This window comes from Orcinus orca, chromosome 7, assembly GCF_937001465.1.
Source record: "Orcinus orca chromosome 7, mOrcOrc1.1, whole genome shotgun sequence".
In the NCBI taxonomy this organism is placed as follows: domain Eukaryota; kingdom Metazoa; phylum Chordata; class Mammalia; order Artiodactyla; family Delphinidae; genus Orcinus; species Orcinus orca.
In genome coordinates, this window is record NC_064565.1 from 69,054,936 (window position 1) to 69,075,689 (window position 20,754).

The 20,754-nt window shown below is 44.7% G+C and overlaps 1 protein-coding gene across 1 annotated transcript; it reads right to left on the reverse strand.

The window, feature by feature from the left end:
* Nucleotides 1-738: 738 nt before the first annotated feature.
* Nucleotides 739-4,885, reverse strand: NEUROD1 (neuronal differentiation 1). The gene is made up of 2 exons (XM_012532158.3): nucleotides 4,661-4,885; nucleotides 739-3,116 (listed from the first exon to the last, which is right to left on the reverse strand). The coding sequence occupies exon 2, from the start codon at nucleotides 3,103-3,105 to the stop codon at nucleotides 2,035-2,037; it is 1,071 nt and encodes a 356-aa protein (XP_012387612.1). The 5' UTR covers nucleotides 3,106-3,116; nucleotides 4,661-4,885; the 3' UTR covers nucleotides 739-2,034.
* Nucleotides 4,886-20,754: the final 15,869 nt, after the last annotated feature.

Consider the following 20,754-nt stretch of genomic DNA (forward strand, 5'->3'; position numbering starts at 1 on the left):
CGGAGCACAGGCTCCGGACGCGCAGGCTCAGCGGCCATGGCTCACGGGCCCAGCCGCTCCGCGGTATATGGGATCTTCCCGGACCGGGGCACGAACCCGTGTCCCCTGCATTGGCAGGCGGACTCTCAACAACTGCGCCACCAGGGAAGCCCCTTCGATTCTTTTAATTAAATCATTTCTCCCTGGGATATTCTAAAGATATATCACTTTCTCTTTGGGATAGGACCGCTTTGCAATAGAGAACATTTCAGTTCAGGAAAAGGTACAGATAACAAAGCACGAAGAAAATGGTGAAAAAATTTTTAATATGTTTTAAAAATATGTAGACAAACTAAGCTAGGTTACTTGTGTCTTGCTTGTTAATAATTAACTAAATCCATCTTTTGAAAAAAATAGAAGAAAACAGATAACATAATCATTTAAAGGAATGCAAACCAAAACCAAAACCAAACAAAAATACAACTGTTTGTCTCTCCACAACCCTTACTCCACCCTAGCCCCATATTCCAAGTAATGAAATACCAGTGTGGTCCTTTCATTATGTACAAAGAGCTGGTGACTCCCTAAGCAAGATAAACAGACTAGACAGTTTGTGCTAAAGTAAACTTTTCTCTTTTATTTTATTCTACAAATAGAATTTAGTATTTGTTTTAAACTCAGCAAGTAAAGCAACTATCCTGCTTAGGAATTATTTATACTTAAAAAAAAAAACACTCTAAGAAGAAATGCAACAATTGCTCAGATTTTCAATACTATTTTATTGCAACCGGATGAGTGTTTTCTAAATTGTGCATTACACCATAATATACAGGATTACAAACAAGATTACAGTACAGATCGATTCCAGTGGTACCAGTATCACATCTCAAACAGCACTTATTCTGGACTGCATTTTACATGCAATAGCTATTGTTCTAATTATGAATTAAATGGTTTGAATTTATTTAAGCTACTGTACTAATTGACTACAATAGATATAAAATCCCAACATCAACAACTTGATTAGATTTAGGCTCAGATTCATTACATGAATATATGACAAACCACCATTTGTGTGACTATGTATAAAATCATGCATTTATATTTTCTGGAAACATCAATAGCTTCAGATTCTCTGTAAAATCATGGAATGCGAAGGAGTAAAAGACTAAAAAGAAACAGTGCAAATTGTATGTGATAGTCAAGCAGCTTTTGATTTAAAGAAGGGTATGTTGGCATTTGTTTATAATATGTATATACAAGCTTGTGCAAGTAATGTATTGAATTGATATGTTTTGATAGGGAATACATCTCTTGTTTTTATCCATCCTCAAGAATTATGGATCTGGTTATCATTTTAAGGAGAGGGAAAGACTTTAAAGTGAAATGAATTGCTCAAATTGTGCAATTATTTTTAACAATTAGAGAAGAAAGAAGTGCTAAGGCAACACAATAACTTTCTAAGCACTTTTCTGCTGGTTTAAATTAGTTAAATTATTTTGTATAAATTAGATATAATTCTACTTTTCTGATATGTATAAAAATTGATGAAGCTGCATGGTTTTAAAATAGGAAATCCACATTATAAAAAGTCATTAAAAATTCTGTACAAAATCACAACAAAATAATTCAGCATGGGAAAGGTAACAAGTAGTAAAATGCTGGTTGAAAAATATATATTTATATATATTTTAATTGGCCCATTACTAGTTTAAAAATTGCATAGATCCTAATTATTGCTTGTGATTTTGTTATCCCGATCAGATAATTAATATGCTCTGAATACAGCTGCACCAAATTTGTGGTGCATTTTTTTAACTTTACTGTATTTTTTTTAAAATAGAAGAGCTATAGAAAATAATACATAAAGTGAACAGGAACTTTGATCCCCTGTTTCTACCAAAGGCAGTAACGACAATAAATACATATATCACTTGAAGCTTGGAGTATTTGCACTTTGCAGCAGTAGTACCCAAAGGGCTGCCTTTTGTAAACACGACAGTCACTGTAAGCACAGTGGGTTCGTTTCCCAGGGACGGTGAAACTGACGTGCCTCTAATCGTGAAAGATGGCATTGAGCTGGGCACTCATGACTCGCTCATGATGTGAATGGCTATCGAAGGACATAATATTGTCTATAGGGATGTCACAGCGAGGGGCAGCGGCGCCCGAGAAGATTGATCCGTGGCTTTGGGCCCCTGCCAGGGTCGCTGCAGGATAGTGCATGGTAAAGGCATAATTTTTCTCAAACTCGGCGGACGGTTCGTGTTTGAAAGAGAAGTTGCCATTGATGCTGAGCGGCGGACTGAGGGGTCCGTCAAAGGAAGGGCTGGTGCAATCAGTCAGAGGGCTCTCAAAGAAGGGCTCGAGCGCTGCGCTGTAGGCATGCGGCGGCGGCTTGACATGGAAGACATGGGAGCTGTCCATGGTGCCGTAGGGCGGGCTTGGCAGCCCCGGAGACTGGTAGGAGTAGGGGTGCACCGGGAAAGAAGCGCTGGCAGTCGGCAGGTGCGGAGGCATGTCCTGGTTCTGCTCAGGCAGAAAAGTCCGAGGATTGAGCTGCAGGCAGCCGGCAACCAGGTTGGTGGTGGGCTGGGATAAGCCCTTGCAGAGCGTCTGTACAAAGGAGACCAGGTCAGGGCTTTTGCCGGAACGCAGAATCTCCGACAGAGCCCAGATATAGTTTTTGGCCAAGCGCAGTGTCTCGATTTTGGACAGCTTCTGTGTCTTGGAGTAGCAGGGCACTACCTTGCGCAGGTTGTCCAGCGCCGCGTTCAGCCCATGCATGCGGTTCCGCTCCCGGGCGTTAGCTTTCATGCGTCTCAGCTTAAAACGCTCCAGGCGCGCCTTGGTCATCTTCTTCTTTTTGGGGCCGCGTCTCTTAGGCTTTTGATCATCGTCCTCCTCTTCCTCTTCTTCCTCCTCTTCCAGATCCTCCTCTTCTTCCTCCTCCTCTCCCCCGTTCCTCAGTGAGTCCTCTTCCGCGTTCATGGCTTCGAGGTCGTCCTCCTTTTTGTCTGTCTCGTGCTCCTCGTCCTGAGAACTAAGACATTCGTCTGTCCAGCTCGGAGGACCCTGCGGCTGAGGCTCTCCCATCAGCCCACTCTCGCTGTACGATTTGGTCATGTTTAGGTTTCCTACATTCAACAGGGGAGAGGGGAAAACAGAAAAGGAGAAAAACGCTACATTCAAAAACTACATATGCCCTCAGCTTCTATCCACTAACCCTGTAGAAATGCGTGTGAAGAGAATTATCAGCTGATTACAAAATGGATGCCCCTGAGGAAAAGTTAAACGCAGTTTTATAGTGGCCTGTGTGTGCCCTGCTGGTACGAAGGAGGCTGGACAGGGCTGGGAGGAGGGAAGACAGTATGTGTTATACGTACACTTCCGGTGTATGTTTCCTTGTGATTAATTTAAGTGTGTTTATGGTGATTACCCGGTAGGATAATGTGTGTGAAAAGGAGTGTACATTTTGGCGACTTCATGTTTATTTGCATGTGTTCAGAGTCGCTTACAACTCCACAAAAATGACGAGTTTGAAAATTGCAATTGTTTCCATCCCTGTTCTAGCCTCTGGGTACTCAGCGATTAAAGTTGAAAAGCCATTACGTAATTTACTAACACTGGCAGTGATTTTTAAGAAGATTATACTGAATGGGGATTGAAAAGCAAATGCATGCGGAGGAAAAGTATTTTCCACCAAATTATTTCACCATCAACGAAACATTTGGAAACAAAAGTGGGCAGGGGTTTTCCATCCCACCCTTGCCTTTATTTTCTCGCCTCCCACCCCGCTGGCCCTCTGCTGAATTTCCACCTTGTATAAAAGCGCTTAATAGAGGGCCAGGGCTGGGGGCGCGGCGCAGAGCGCTCCTCCACGCGCCGGGGATCAGGTGCGGAAGGCTCCTCTCTAATAAACAGCCCATTGAAAGGGCCGCCCGCTCTTTATTGGGGCTTTTCAAAGTTCGCCTCAAACCTTCCTTTAAAAGATTGAGTAATTATAATGGTCAGCGATTGGCAATGGCGAAGTTGCCGCTTCTAATAAGGAAAATAAAAAGCCTTTAGTGAGACAACTGAATTTCTGGCACCTGCAGTGGCTGCTGGGGACTTGGCCGACTCTGGAACAGTAACAGGTAGCAGGAGTGGGTCTCTCTCCCTTTCTCCACATTTTTTCCCCCTCTCAATTAAACTACCTCTCAACTCGGTTTATTTTCCAGGGTGTGTATATTCAAAGTATCAATGCCCCTTTCATTCACTGAAGAAATAAGTTGGCACTCCCAGTGTGTATAAAATACATGTACACAAAATAAATCTTGGTAACGTGGGGTTTTTTCCCCCTTACTGGAGGAAGTGAAATAGTTAAGTAGTTACTTGCTTTCAGAACTTTGAAATCACCACTAGCAAATAATCAGTTAGTGGGCGTTATATTTTTAAAAATCCAAAGACGCTCCTATATTTTCCCCCTTAAAAAAAAAAGTAAAACAATTTTTTTAAATTAGAAAGCCCGCAGTGGGTATTTGAGTGATGCGAGTCAAACTGTATGCGTACTCGCCTGCAATTATGGAAAGGAATGCCTGTCTCAACACATACACGCGCTCACAAACTCACACATACAGAATATGTGTACATCTTCAATTGCTGCTTTTATTCCCAGCAAAAATGAAAGGACTGTAATTACCTGTAGTTGTTAGTAAGTCCTGAGCAGTGACGGTCTCATAACCCTGGGGCCTCCGGACGCCGTGCCTTCTGCGTGGGGCGAATTCCTCGTGTCCAGGCGGCGCGGGCGCTCAGGTTATATAGCCGAGTTGGTGATGCTGAGCGCGGGCGGGGCCAGGAGCAGAGCGGCGAGCAGGTTCCTGCGCTCCGCGTCTGCGCACGCGTCTGGGCTTTGCGCCCCCTTCCCTTCCACCCTCCTCCTCCTCCCCCGCCCCCGTCCCCTCCCCCTCAGCCTTGCTCCTCTCCCACCCTCCTCCGACCCAGCTCCCCACTCCCCCACCCCTACCCCCGCCCCATCTCCTTCCTCCCCGGCATGCGCCATATGGTCCTCCCAGTCCAGCCAAGAGCCGGGAACCACGTGACCTGCCCATTTGTATGCCGCGGAGCGCTCCATTCCGGCCCCTTTGTGGCCAGAAGAAAGTGGCCCATCTGTCGCCAGTTAGAGACTCCGCGGACCTGTTTTTACCCGCAGGAGAGATTAACCCTTTCAGGCGGCACAAGGGGAGAAGGGGCGCGGGGGGGAAGGGGGAAAGGGGAAGGAGTTTGAGAGAAGGGAGCGGGAAAGCTAACACTGACTGGGTTTAGATCAGACTTAGTGGCCGGCGCTGGCGCGGTAAGTAGGGCACAGGTGAAAGAGGCAGAAGCGAGAGACTTCTTTGGATTCCTCGCCCAGGCACTGGCTTCCCGGGCACTCCCTGCCCTCTCTGCGGTATCCATCTCTTGGTTTCTCCCCCTTGGTAGACACTTTGCTCATTGGCGCCAAAGGGTGGCTTCTCCCAATCTCCATCAGCCCCTTAAGCTAACATACACTATTTATTATACGTAAAAAGACGGCTTCATCTGTAAACGCAAGCGTGAAAGTAGTTCCTAACCTCTTTAACTGGATCCCCCACGCCCGGCCCCAACAGTGTAGAAAATTTCGTACCTGTCATTCTACTTCACCGTTACGTGGAACCCGGCCTAGCCTGACCCTCAGCTACCCATATCCCTGGAGACTCCTCACTATGTCCGTACCCCTCTGGCCTGTGGTCCTTGTCCTCAGAGCGCGCTAGTCCTTGGCTTCTTTGGCCTCCGGAGCTCTCTTGCATGAAACCTAGAGGACTTCTCTGAAGCTCGGATTCTGCCTTTTAACCAAGGCCATTGGATCGATGTAAAGCGTGCCCTTACCCTGGTTCCCTAACACAGGCTGCCTTGCCCCCCTTAGTTCCCACTTTCAGACCTGTAAATGGAAACTTGGTTGAGACAAGCCTTAAAAGGAGGGTGCAAAGGGCCTGTGCTAAAGGGGTCTTCTTCACTCCTCTTCCTAGAAAGGTCATTAGCACAACTCTGGGGAGGGCTGATGGCCACAACTTCTCCAGACCTCAAAGACTCTGATGTGACCTCCACCTTGCAGGTCAAGCAAAAACCACAGAGCTTCCTGACTAACTCTGAAGGAGCCATATTTGTGTTTAAATGGTGATCATTCACTCGTTCCCACCAAGGCATGCTCCAGAATGATAACACTTTTTAAAGTTGGCTCTATTGCTTCCCTGCCCCCTTTTCTCCACCAGATTCGCCTCTAATCTTCCATTAACTAACCCCTTATCCCCTCCCAGACCCGTGTCCCCTTACAATGAAAGCGTTGAACAACTAGAATTGCTCTAAAAGCCCCTTGAGTTTGAAAACAGTGTCAGGGGTGAGCGGTGCATCTGGAAACCAGAGGGGGGATACGGAACGAGAGGGGAAGAGAGTCCTAACGTGATAGCTGGTGTCTAGAAGGCTGCAATGTAGGCTTCCCGGTCCAGTGCAAATCTGAAAGAGGAATAAAGGGGTGTGAGACCCGACCCGTTGCCCAAAGTGTGGCGTGAACCGTGCTGAGTTTCCAGGGCAGAACTGTACAGAGTTTTGGTTTTTGAGTTCACTCGTCGGTGTACAAACATCACAGAAGAGGATCAAAGGATTCACCCAGGAGCCTAGTCTCAGTATTTACCCCTGTACAGTATATATCTTAAATGAAGGGTTAAAACTCGAGGGGCATCAGAGTAACAGCCGGCAGAGGCCGGTCCACAACTCGGAAGTCCCAGGACACGCGGCGCGTGGACCAAGTGCTGCCACTCTTCCGGCAGCTGCCCCTACGGCCTAGCCCACCGTGCCCACGGGGCTGTAGAACTTGTGCCCTGGCTCTCATTTCTCAGTCTTAGGGGAGCTTCAGAGGAGATGTTGGGGGCCGGGTGGAAGAGGGTTCCAGCTGCCCCGAAGGCCTGGGGTGGCCTAGGGGATTCCCCCCCACCCCCGGAAGCGCAAACTTCCCCAGTTTGCGACACCCTGTGGAATACAGGAGATTCTTGGTGGAGCCAGATGTTCCTGGGCAGGGAAGGAAAGGAAACGCGGGGGGTTCGCCAGCCGAGTTTCTAATGCGCATAGTGCGGGAATTACTACACTCGTTCCCGCCTTCTCCTCCTGATAAATTCACCCGAATCCCTCTGCTCATCGTTGGGCCCAGGCCTGGGGATCTGTACAAAGAAAAGACCACTCCGGGTTGTTCCAGAGACCTAGCGAGGTTCGGTCTCACCCTGGCTCTCAGTGAGCTTCCGGGCCCTCAGCGCTCAGGTGGCGACCCGCCTGTGCGCCGGCAGTGTCTACCTCCAGCGCCATCGTGGCTGAGACTGCCCGCGGGCCTCCCGGGAGGCTGCAGCCCGGTAGTCAGACCTGGAAGGGAAGAGTCCAGATTAGGCCTGGAATGAGATGCTTTTTGTTGGGAGGGGAAGGGGGCGAGGAATTGGGGCCAGAGGACGCTGGCAGCTGAAACGCCGGGAGTGGATGGACTGCCGGCACGGCGGGGCTCAGTACCGCGGATGGTCGCCACGGCACCACCCGGCCGCCTTATTTTCTTCTCCTTCTCTGGACTTTGTTTCGACGGTTGCACACTTTCCCCCTCCCGATTCCCTAAATTCTCTCCCTCTCCCTCTGTCCCCACCGGCATTTAGCGGTACACCTTCTCCAGCTCCGGTCCCCACTGGGCGCCGCAGGCTGCTGCGCGGCACGCGAACCGCACGCGCGGGCAACAAAAGCCGCTTTCATGACTCACTGCCCTCGAGCAATGCCCCAAATCTGTCGCCCCCCGGGTCCCCGCTTCGAGCGCGCGGCGCAGGCCGGGCGGTCCCGGCCGTTACAGCGCCTGCCAGAGCGCCGGCGGGAAGGGGGTCGGCAGGAGGCGAGTGGCCCGGGGTGGGGAGAGGGGAGTGTGGCCTGGGCGGGGAGGGGGGGAGGGGGAAGAGGCGTGTGGCACCGCCGGTGGCGGGGAGACGACGGGGGGGAGGGAGGCGTGAGGCCGGGACTTAGGGGGTGGGAAGCGTGTAGCTGGCGGGGGAGGGTGGGTGGTGCGACGCATTCACAGGGCTAAGATAAAGAGCTGGGGCCGGGCCGGCGTCCCCGGCGGTGACCTGTTTCTCGGGGAAACAGATGCTCGCTCTTGCAAAGGGAGGTCTGCGTTCAGTGAAAGAATTAAGTATGGCCAGGACGGCCCCACCGACCTCGAGCGGCGCCCGCGTCCTCTCTCCACCCCTCCCGGGAGAGGGGTATCCCGGCCTGGGCATGTTCGAGGGGCGGGAGGTGGTGGGGGCTGAGGGGCGAGCCAGACCGTAGCGTGCTGGGTCCGCGGGAGGACTGGAAGCCACACGTTCCTCATAGGCCGGGTAGTTCAGAAGCCCGTGGGAGGCCGGAGGGGGAGGTTGCGGGTTCTGCCCAGACCGCGGGCTCAGCGCGGGGTTTGCGCCCACGCCTCCAGGGAGGCCACTGGGCGCCCGGATCCTGGCCAGAGGCTGGAGCTGCCCGGGCTCGACAGGCGGGCGGCGGGGGAGAGCCGGGAGCAAGAGACAAGCTATTAAAATGCCTCGCCGTCGCCCCGAGCGCAAAACCCGTCCTCCCCAAATCTCCTGGGCTTGCGGCATAATCTTAATTAAGATAATTGATTCATATTGCACCTGCGAGAACGGAAAAAAAATTGATTCCAACCCCCAACCCCACAAATCGCTTAGAGCTATTGGATGGAGCACGACGCGGCTGTGATTTGGGGAGTGATTTAGCACCGGGCTTCCCCAACTCGGCCTGCCTGGGCTCTTTTATTTATTATTTACGAGCTCCTAATCCCTCCGGGGAGTGGGTGGCTCCCCTCACGGCGCCTACAGACCTCGAGGGACTTCATCTTTGATTCCGGGTCAGAAGTGAGGGGCTTTCCTTAAACTATCCCATCCAACACTCATAACAACAACGCAAAATCAACGCAGCTCCAAGCATTGGCAGGCGCGGGTCACTGACACGATTGTTCAAGGCCTCATAGCTTGGACATGAGCTATGTGTGTGACTGCGTGAGTGTGCTTAAGTGTACAAGTGTGTGTGAATCTGTGAGTATACACATGTATGAAAGACTGTGTATGAATGTATGAGCTCTATGAACGCGTGTGACTGTTAGTACGTGAATGTATAATTTGTGTCAGTGAGTGTGGATGTGTGTGTAATTTATGTGAGCCTACGTAGGTGTGTGGGGTGTGAGTGTGCATGAGTGAGTATGTGTTTGTGGGAGTTCCTGCTCTCAGGTGAGGAGGGTAAACAGAGGGCTCACACCTGTTTCAGTTGGCTTGAGAAACAGCATGCGGTCTGAAGGGGACGGCAGCGCGCGTGGTAACTGACAAACGCCCGGTGTTTGCCAACATTTGCCTTAACAAAAATCAACAGGCCAACAAAAATCCCCGGTAGCTGTTGTTGCTGCTTGTGTGGAGAGCAGAGACACACCGACGGCACTTGAGCTTCTCCTGAACAATGGCTGCTGCAGTGGGTTGGGGGAGAAGATCGGGCAAGTTCCAGGTTTAGAGCCCCAGGCCGCTTGCAGGAGAAATGGCTTCCTCAAGGTATCAGCACCGTGGACAATTCCTACTGCCTTGGCCCTGGAATTTGCAGTATTAAGGTTCAGCAAAACGACTCCCCTTCCAGTGCCTTTCGGTTTTCCCTGTTCGCCTTCTTTCACAACACCACTGACTACCACATCCCGAACTTTTAATCAAAGAACCCTGTTAATCTGCATTTAATTAGCCACCTTCTTTTCAGAATAGGTTTCCTGGAAAACTAGATATCCAGGTTTAGGGCTGGGGGAAAGCTTAAATTATAATTTGAGCTAGCGAGTCTGAAACAAAGAAATCATATATTGAATAACTTTCAGAAAGGTAGTCATTGTTCTAATATTTGCACTTGTTTAGCACACAGCATCAAAACCAAAATGAACTCTTATTTGTTGTCCACAGAAAATAAAATATGTAAAAGTGATTTTGCTTTTGTTTTATTGAGCATACCTTTTATTGGTAATAGAGGTCTCTTTCCATCACCATCATCCTGTCAACTCTCCAGTTGTTTCATATTATAAACAATTTCTATTACATTAATGGGAAAATAAACCAACCAAAGTTAAATGGCATTATTTGCTCAGATTTGGTGAGCCACAGAATTATCTAAATCATACCAGATTTAGAATGTTGCATTACTACACGTGACATCCAAAATACCGGAAAAAATCCCACAGAGAAGAGCAAGCACCCTTGGTAATTTAAACATCTTAGAAATATACACTATACACCTCCCCCAATTATTGATGTAATTTTCAAATATTATCAGCAATAGGAATCCTTATTAAATATTATTCAGACTTTACTGAAATGGAAAATATAATTATTTTTAATTCAAAAATTTACCACCAGAGGCTCATCCTTTTAAAATAAAATGTTTTCTTTCCTCTTTAACAAATACATTTTCACATGAATTATATATCGATAATTTGACCTTTTCTGTCTTTAACTAATCAAAGAGGGAAAATTCCAAATGTAGATCTCAGAGTTTGGCCCTGGTGGGTCTTTCCGCTTGAGTAGGCACTGAGATTAAAGGAGTTGAACTTCCTCTTTCACTGCTCTCTCCTTGCACTAATTGCTTATGCAAAAAATGCAGATTTGTATTAATTAGTAACTCCACTGATTAGTTCTGTGGTATTTTCACATAATAAATCATGCTGCAGACATGAATTTTGGCACATCACCCAGTAGAGGCTCAGGCTGCAATACGGATTTCATATTAAAATAAAATCTCTAACTAAATCTACCTTTCTGATGCAGGTACCATGCGCAGCCACCTGCTGGGAGCACCTGCCATGGGAAATTACTTTCACTCAGTGACAAGCCACTTTTGGGGCCCAAATAGGGCAATCTGATTATGAGGTTAGGCTCTAATAATAAATAAACAAATAAATAGTTAAACACAAATGTGCCTAAACTCTAGACATTTTGCAGACAATGATGTTGTAACAGAGGATCTACTCATAATGGGACCAGATTTTAAAAACAACTTCCCAGGTTATGGATAAATACCTCAGTCTATTTTTCTCCTGTGAGGTGTTTGCTCCTTTGTGAGATGGCCTGATGGTCTGAGACTCTTTCATCACTCATCCTCATTGACTCATCTTCTCCCTAGGCAGGCAAGCTAGTTCAGGAAGAAAAAGAGGGACCAGAAAAGCATCAGGGGGACAGGTATGAATGCCAAGAGCCTTCTCGAAGGGAATTGGCCACCCCTGCAATCCTAGCATATGGTAAGAAGCTGTGAGGTCAGACACACAGAGTTGCCTGTTATGAGACAAATTCTCCACTCCCCATTGGTAACTATGTGAGCTTCTACACAACTTCTTTTCTGTTCCTTGAAAACTGTTTAATTTGTTGAGGCAGATTACAGTCAATATTGCCAAGATTATAAATTAGACCCAGGTGTCTTCTGTGCTCCCCACCAACCCTTTACATTCCCTTGTTTTCTTGCCATTGGTGATACCTTTCCAAGTCCCCTCAGGTGTTCTTGGCACTTTTATGCTCTTTCCTGGTCCATGCCTACTGCTGAAAAATATCCGTAAGTTCATGCTTCTTAAGAACTTAAGAGAGAAATGATTAATCTGATGTCCCTACCTGGAGGGCTTGCAAAGTCACGGGGCACAAAGAAAAAGGAATGAGTGCTTAATGCTGGCATTCAGAGATGAATAAAGGCTAAGGGAGGTGTATTCTGGATGGAGGCTGGGGCAACATGCTCTGCTGCAGCTGTGCTTTGCAGGTTGCAGTCTCTCTGCCTACCATCATGACGCGTCCTGAGGCAGCAGCATATGTGGTCGGGGCTGAGGAGGGTGCAGCCTCTAGGGAGACTCTCTCTCTAACCATCATTTACTGAACCTTTTGATGCTTTGTTGGTGAAAGAAAAGGTCTGCATTTTGTGTTCTTCATTTATCTTAGATGTGAATAACTTTTTTTAAGGAACTAAAAAAAAAAAACCGTCAGGAGAGCAGATATAATTTAAAGCAGTCCTCTATTAAGTCAAATATACCTTTTTTCTCCTTTGAATTCACTCCTGAATCCCACTTCATATGGCTTGACATGGACAAGATTCATCATCTCTGATGGGAAAACAATCCTATACTTTTCACATTGGTCCACAATGCTGGGGTGTAGAGGCTATGTAGAGAGCCAGGGCCGGGCATAAGCAAAGGCTCTAAAGTTGCTTCTGTTTATTATCGGAGAGCTTGTCTCCTCATTCCCTTCCTTTCAGAAACTGCCTGCTTCACTGAGTAATAAATGTATTCATCAAATCTATATTGAGGGCTACTGTGTGCCAGGCACTGTGCTGCTAGTACCAGTCATACAGGGGTAAATAGAAACAGACATTGGTCTCTGCTTTCTCAAAACTTTCTATCTAGTGAAAGAGAGAGACTTTAATAAGATTCACTCACAAGTGAGTATACACCCATCTGACTTGAGATAAGTACAGGAAAGGAAAACAAACCCCACCAATCCGTAAAAGCTGAGGACAAAGGAACCTGGCAAAGACTGAGGTGGGAGGACTCCCAAGGAAGTGGAGTTCTAAGGTAATGAGAAGGGTGTTACCCAGTGAATGGGGCTGACCTGGGTGAGAGTCTTCCAGGCAATGGGAAGAATATATGTAAAAGCTCTGAGCAAGAAAAGTGTGGAAAGTTTAAGAACCTGGAAACATACAGCGTAGCACTAAGAAGAAGGAGGATAATGGTAAGAGGTGAGGTAACAAGAAGGAAGACAGGATCCAGAACCTGCTTCCCACTGAGGAGCTTTCAGCTGTTGGGAGGAGTGCGAACAAGACATGAGTAAGATTTGTACTTTTAGAAGATTGTTTTAACCACAGTATAGGAATCTGATTGCAGAGTGGATGAGTTGGGTAAAGGAAGGCTGTTGCAGTTTTCCTAACAAGAGAAGGTGGTGCTTGGATTAGGCTGGTTACAGAGGAGATGAACAAAGTTAGAAAACGTAGTTCAAGATATTTAGAAAGACTGAAATTATAGCCTAGTTTCACACAAATTACCCAAAGCCCATCAAAAAGACATGATTCTTTAAAACCTTGGATGAATGTTATTGATTTCCTCAGGAGTAACAGGAATTTAATTTAAATCAACAAGGACTTGTTAACCCATAAAATAACTACAATCTAAAAGTATTGTCTACTTTGCAAAGCAGGTACTAGAACAATAGCACACATTTATTGAGCACTTAAGACATTCCAGGTGCAGTGAGTTAACACCTATGATAATTCTCATTTGACAGTTGAGGGAAATTAGGCTTATGCAGGTCAGGTAATATGCCCAATGTCATCTAGCTAATTAATGGCGGAACTGGAACCCAAACTCAGGTCTGTTTGACTCCAAAGCTTGAACCTTTATACTATGTTGTACAGGAAAAGGATATGACCAATATTTGTTTACAAATTATGTTTTATAAAATCACACTTTAATTTTGTTTCAAAGGAATTGTTTTAAGCTCAATGTTTAGTAGTTCAATTACTCTAAAAATAACATTAATAAATACAACTGTAATATAAATTGCTGAGTCTTTCTGGAAATAAGAATGGGAGAATAGTAACCAATAATTTAGTAAGTTAAATTCCTCCGAGTTTTGCAGTAGACTAATTTAATTGATGAGAAGCAATCAGGTTGGAGGAAATGATGCAGATAAATTATTCTACATCATAGAAATAAGCTTTCTTATAAAAAGCTCACTATTCAAGAATTACACTAAAGTGTATTCTTCTTGAATGGTTCAAATTGTTTTGGCTCTGGACATATGTAGTTCAAAATAAGCAATCCTTATTGAGCATGATCCTACATTAGCCTTTGATAAAGAATTGAAGATTTTTGTTTTCATTTGGAAAAACTGTCATATTTAATTATAACTCAGCACTTATTCCTTGGCATATTCATTGCCTAAACACTTATAAAAGAGTGTATTTTCACATGGAGATGGGGAGAGGGCAAAGTGAAAGGTTGGCATCTCTTATTAATATAATTAAATTATTGCCAGGGGAGGGATGGACTGGAAGTTTGGGACTAGCAGGTGTAACCTATTATTTATAGAATGGATAAACAACAAAGTCCTTTTGTATAGCACAGGGACCTATATTCAATATCCTGTAATAAGCCATAATGGAAAAGAAAAAAAAATTATTGCTGATCTTCTTAGCTTCTAAACATGGGGAGATTCCAATTGTCAACAATACATGCATTTAAATCTGGGTAATAAACAAGTAGATGCATCAACTGCATAAATTAAAAGCAAAAAAATAAAGTTTACTTTTCATTCTCTGAAGAAAGTCATTGTCAGAGAGGAGACAACACGGCAGAGTAGAAGGATTTGAGCTCACCTCCTCTCACAAAAACACCAATCACAACTGACTGCTGAAAAACTATTGACAGGAAAGACTGGAATCTGCCAAAAAAAGATATTCTACATCCAAAGACAAAAAAGCCACAACAAGATGGTAGGGGGGGCGCTTTCACGATATAATAAAATCCCACACCGACTGGGTAGGTGACCCACAAACTGGAAAATAATTATATCACAGAGCTTCCCCCACAGGAGTGAGAGTTCTGAGCCCCACATCAGGGTCCCCAGCCTAGGGATCTGACATTGGGAGGAGGAGCCCCCAGAGCATTTGGCTTTGAAGGCCAGCGGGGCTTGAGTGCAGGAGCTCCACAGGACTGGAGGAAAGAGAGACTCCACTCTTGGAGGACATGCACAAGGTTTCACAATCTACCAGGGAAAAGCAATGACTCTATAGGAGCCTGAGCCAGACCTCCCTGTGGGTCTTGGAGGGTTTCCTGGGGAGGCAGGGGTTGGCTGTGGCTCACTGTGGGGCAAAGACACTGGTGGTGGAGGTCCAAGGGAATATCCAACAGTGTAAGCTCTCCCAGAGGTCACCATTTTGGCACTGAGACCTGGCCCCACCTGACAGCCTGCAGGCTCAAATGCTGGGACACCTCAGGCCAAACAATCAACAGAGTGGGAACACAGCCCCACCCATTAGCAGAGAGGCTGCCTAAAGTCATCCTGAGTGCACAGCTGCCTCTAAACACACCGCTTGACACGGCCCTGCCCACCAGAAGGACAAGACCCAGACTCACCAGTGGGCAGGCACCAGTCCCTCCCACCACAAAGCCTGCACAAGCCCCTGGACCAACCTCACCCACCAGGGGGAAGACACCAGAAGCAAGAAGAACTACAAACATGCAGCCTGAGAAACAGAGATCACAGACACAGAAAGTTAGACAAAATGAGATGGCAGAGAAATATTCCCAGATGAAGGAACAAGATAAAACCCCAGAAAAACAACTATGTGAAGTGGAGATAGGCAATCTACCTAAAAAAGAATTCAGAGTAATGATAGTAAAGATGACCCAAGATCTCAGAAAAAGAACGGATGCATAAACTGAGAAGATACAAGAAATACTTAACAAAGAGCTAGAAGATTTAAAGAACAAACAGAGATGAACAATACAATAACTGAAATGAAAAATGCACTAGAAGGAATCAATAGCAGATTAAATGAGGCAGAAGAATGAATACTTGAGCTGGAATATAGAATGGTGGAAATCACTGCTGCAGAACAGAATAAACAGAAAAGAATGAAAAGAAATAACGACAGTCTAAGAGACCTCTGGGACAACATTAAATGCATCAACATTTGCATTATAGGGGTCCCACAAGGAGAAGAGAGACAGAAAGGACCTGAGAAAATACTTGAAGAGATAACAGCCAAAAACTAACATGGGAAAGGAAATACTCACTCAAGTCCAGGAAGCACAGAGAGTCCCATACAGGAAAAACCCAAGGAGGAACATGCCAAGAAACATATTAATCAAATTGATAAAAATTAAAAACAAAGAGAAAATATTAAAAGCAACAAGGGAAAAGCAACAAATGGCATACAAGGGCGTCCCATAAGGTTATCAGCTGATTTTTTTAGCAGAAACTCTGCAAGCCAGGAGGGAGTGGCATGATATTTTTTAAATGATGAAAGGGAAAAACCTACAACCAAGAATACTCTACCCAGCAAGGTTCTCATTCAGATTTGATGGAGAAATCAAAAGCTCTACAGGCAAGCAAAACTAAGAGAATTCAGCACCACCAAACCACCTTTACAACAAGTGCTAAAGAAGTTCCCTAGGTGTAAAAGAAAAGGCCACAACTAGAAACAAGAAAATTATGAATGGGAAAGCTCACCGGTAAAGGTAGAAAATCATCCACACACAAAAATGATATCACAACCAGCAATCATGAGAAGAGGAGAGTACAAATGCAGGATACTGGAAACACATTGGAAATTAAGAGACCAGCAACTTAAAACAATATCTTATACATATAGACTGCTACATCAAAACCTCATGGTAACTGCAAACCAAAAATCTACAATAGATATGCAAAAAAAATGAAGAAAACCATTGTCAGTTTTATGGAAACCATGTTGTAAAAGTTGTCTATTTCAGAAAGCACACTGAATGTGGTCTTCAGGAATATATGGTACATTAAATGCCAGTATTCTTTAGTTCTACATGCACACACATAGGCCCAGTAATATCCTCTATCCACTAGCCTCCCCACACACATATGTGTATGTCTCATCTTGTAATCTTTTTCCCACTTATCCGCTGATCTGGTCAGTAAAAGCTTGCCTTCCTTCAATTCAAGTATACCTTCTCTAGCTATTCTTGAGTGTTTGAATAAACCACAAGTTTAGAAAAAGTTTTGTCTATTTACAATACCTAGGCTATGGGAACTTACTGGGTTTTTTTTTTACATTCATAATTGAACTGACAAATAATCTTATTTCTTTTTCAATGCAATGAATGGAATTCTTTCATTGACAATAACCAGATATGTGACATGAATATTTTTCTATTTGAAGATTATAAACCTATGTTTATAAATATTTTAAAATGAGTTTTAACAATTGGAGTTTGACAGTTGTGGCTTCTTTGATTTATTTTTTATTATATGAGTATCTACAAACCACTGTACTAAACCATCAACATTAGTACACAGGAGAGTCCTAGAAACTACTAATTTTGAAGCATTGTGATCTGAGCTATACCAAAGACCATGAAAAAAGAGAGTCCTGACAAATCTAGCCCAGATCAGCAGAAGCATTCAGCTGACCCACAGAGACATGAGAAACAATAAATGTTACTTTGACACACTAAATTTTGGGGTGGTTTGACATGCAGTAATAGCTAAACGATATACTACTATGAAAAAATGCAATTTTCTCCAGGTTGCTTAGGGATTTAGATGTTGTAATTAACCAAAAAATACCTGTTCAAGTGAGATATCAATATCCTACACTTGTAAGTGTTTCAAGAATTTTAAGACTGTAACTACACTTGCTAGTAAGCATTAAACCCGTGTTTATGTGCTAGGGATTGTGCTGAATAATATAGAAAAGTTCTGTCATTTAATCGTCAAAACAGCTCTACGAATATGCATTATTATTTTCTTTATTATTGACATTCTATAGATGAGGAAAGACAGAAGGTAACTTGTTCTCAATTACACATCCAGAAAGGGGTGGAGTCTTTCACTTTTATTCAGATTACCTGACTACCAATTGGATTAAGAATGAAGAATAGCAAATATTTGGGGAAACGCTGCAGCCCACCATGTTCTGGGTGCACTTTCCTTTTCAGCAAGATGATCCTCTCAATTCTACACTGTTTTAGGCAGCCATGCACAATCATAATGCACTTTCTACCTGTAGCAGTTACTACGGATTGCTTTACTCAGCACCCAACTCATTCCCTTCTTGTAAGCTTTTCTAGAGGGAAAAGGCTGGAAATCTACCACAAAGGAATAAATTAACAGTGTTTTCTATATGCCCTAGATGTGGTACATGTTTTGCTAATCAGATGCATTGGGTTTTTATTTGGAACCAAGTTACAAGGAGGAGTCAGAAGACAGGGGCAAAATTCGGCTGGCAAAAATTCTGGTGCAAGCTACTGAAGCCAGCAGATGTGGGGATAACTTTCTGATTTGTCAATTTCCTGACTCTAGAAAGGCAGTAGTTTTCTTAATAGCCTACCTCTATGATATAGTTTTTGATATCACACCTGGAATCTCAGGCCAGAGTCTGTTTCTTCAGGCCTCCTAACATTTCGGTGAGTTGTCTATACCCATCATGAAACCCATTTGTACAGATTCCAGCTAGAGTTGATTATACTGTCTGTAATTAAGAACTCCTTCCTGTTTGGTAATTGGTACCAGAAGGGTTTGTGGGCAACAGAACCTGAAGAAAATGGAAATAAGTGATCAGTTGATTTTTTTAAAACTATGATTGTGTTAAAGCTATTAAAGGAGGAGATGACAGTAATCCATGACACCCAGCCATGGATTAGTTGATTATAACCTATCACCTGTGGTCACCTGGAATGAAGTACCACACTGACTGGCTGCTGCAATGGACCATTATGGGAGCACAGGAATATAAGGTGGACTGTCTGCCACGAGCTACACTGAGTAACTTCAGGAAAGAACATGACTCCCACAAGACACAGTCAAGAAGCTAAGGAATTTCTGATATCTCTCAAAAAATTCCTATCACTTATAACTACAGAATTGATATAGCCAGATATCACACAGAGGTTGCTAAATTACAAGGTTGCTCAGAATGTGGTCCCTGGACCAGCAGCATCAGCAACAGCTGGGAACTTGTTGGAAAAGGAGATTCTTGGGCCTCATCCTAGAAATATAAAAACAGAAAACTGGGAATGGGGCCTGGAAATCTAAGAAGCCCTCCATGTGATTCTGATGCATAATAACTTTTGAGAACAATTAAAGGTTCCCAATACTCCACAAAAACCACTTGCAGAGCTCTTTTGTAAAGGAGCAAAACAGAATTATAATGGCAACATTTGGGAGAATTTAGATGGCTCCAAGTACTCTAAATACTCAAACTACACTGAGATCCTCCTTGGCCAACTTATGTCCAACTTATAGCACCTCCTCCTGCCATATCCAGCGAGGCTGGTCTGGGTTTACTTGAAGGTTTGCCTGAACTACTCAACTCGCAACAAATGGAAATTCTCTTCATGCTCCATTCCTCCCACTTGTCACTGCTTCCAGCTATGACTGGTGTCAGATCCCAGCAGGGCTCCGTTGAGGCAAGAGCAATGCCATTCTCAGGAGAAGGCTAGTAAATAATTGCAAGGGTTTTGCTCATTATTTCCCTAAATAAGGGGCAAATGCATAGAAATAAATTCTGAACATACTAGTCTAGGCAAGATAGAATATTACCTTAGATCAGGCTGGATTTATGGATACTGTTATAATTATTAATAATTTTGAATTCAAATTGCTGCTGAAGCCCCTGGGGACAGTTCTCATTGTTTGCTCTAAGGTTGACTAAAATGTACATTCAAAAATGATCTACAGGGCTTCCCTGGTGGCGCAGTGGTTGAGAGTCCGCCTGCCGATGCAGGGGACACGGCTTCGTGCCCCGATCCGGGAAGATCCCACATGCCACGGAGTGGCTGGGCCCGTGAGCCATGCTGCTGAGCCTGCGCATCCGGAGCCTGTGCTCCGCAACGGGAGAGGCCACAACAGTGAGAGGGCCGCGTACTGCAAAAAAAAAAAAAAAAAAAAAAAAAAAGATCTACATAGCATGAAGCTGAAATACACAAAAATTCTTGATGTGATATAGAAAAATCAATCTCAAGTTTTAAGCAGAAAAAGAATGAATTCATTATGTGCAACATTCTTGCTCACCTCCTGACTATGCCTACCTATGACTAACATGTGTGCATTGCTTTGGGATCAACAGCATCTTCAAAAAAATCTTATTTCCAGGCTGGGAAGGAAGGAGGGGGATGTTACTTTTGGAACTGGGATTCCTGACAATGTTTGTGATCATGGGTTTCTAGGGTGACAGGCCATGGAACATCATATAAGAATCAGAGGCAAAGTAGAATTCTTACCATAATGTAAAATTCTAGCAGCAGAGTTAGAGTGGTGATAGGGGTGATTTAAAAGAGAAATCTGGGGTAGTAGCTTAACCTTTCAGGGGATTCCAAGGAGTGAATTAGAGCAAAATGATAATAACACATGAGTGATAAAACCCATTGGTGGCATAACACAAGTCACAATGATGTCATCATGGCTGCTCACCCAATTCCCAAACTTGAGTCTGTCCTAAACCCACAGTTCTTTGTATATAGAGGAAGCCAGCCAACCTTGATGAAAGACCTTGTGGTATCACAAGCATATCCCATAAATCTTTCTCTCAGTCTCCTTCAAGAGTAGCTTTGACTATTTACCAAGGTAACTGTGCAGCTGTAAAAGGGAAATAGCTGGATCTTTCAGGAATTATTGGCCCCTGACTCTAAAGTAACACAGTCCAGGATGTCACAATTATATACCCAGCAGAATAGGGACATATTAAAGCGAGAAGACAATTGAATGTTGGGGTCTAATTCTGCTACAGTGGTACCCGTGGGTCTGCAAACCCATACTGTGGTTGTTTCCACATTTTCTGCTTATAGAGATGACTGAATGTCCATGTTGTCTCCCTGATGCCCCAAGTGAGAGTTATTATGCAACAAAGGGCTCAACAAAACATCTTGAGCTTCCTGTCCTTATCCAAAGTAAAGGTGCACGCTGGGGGAGTTGCAGAGACTAGTGCAGCATCACAGGTTTAAAATGTGTAAGGTGTTGTGGC

Bases quoted from the DNA above. Each gene is read 5' to 3' on its own strand.
- NEUROD1 (XM_012532158.3), bottom strand. From the start codon at position 3,105: ATGACCAAATCGTACAGCGAGAGTGGGCTGATGGGAGAGCCTCAGCCG.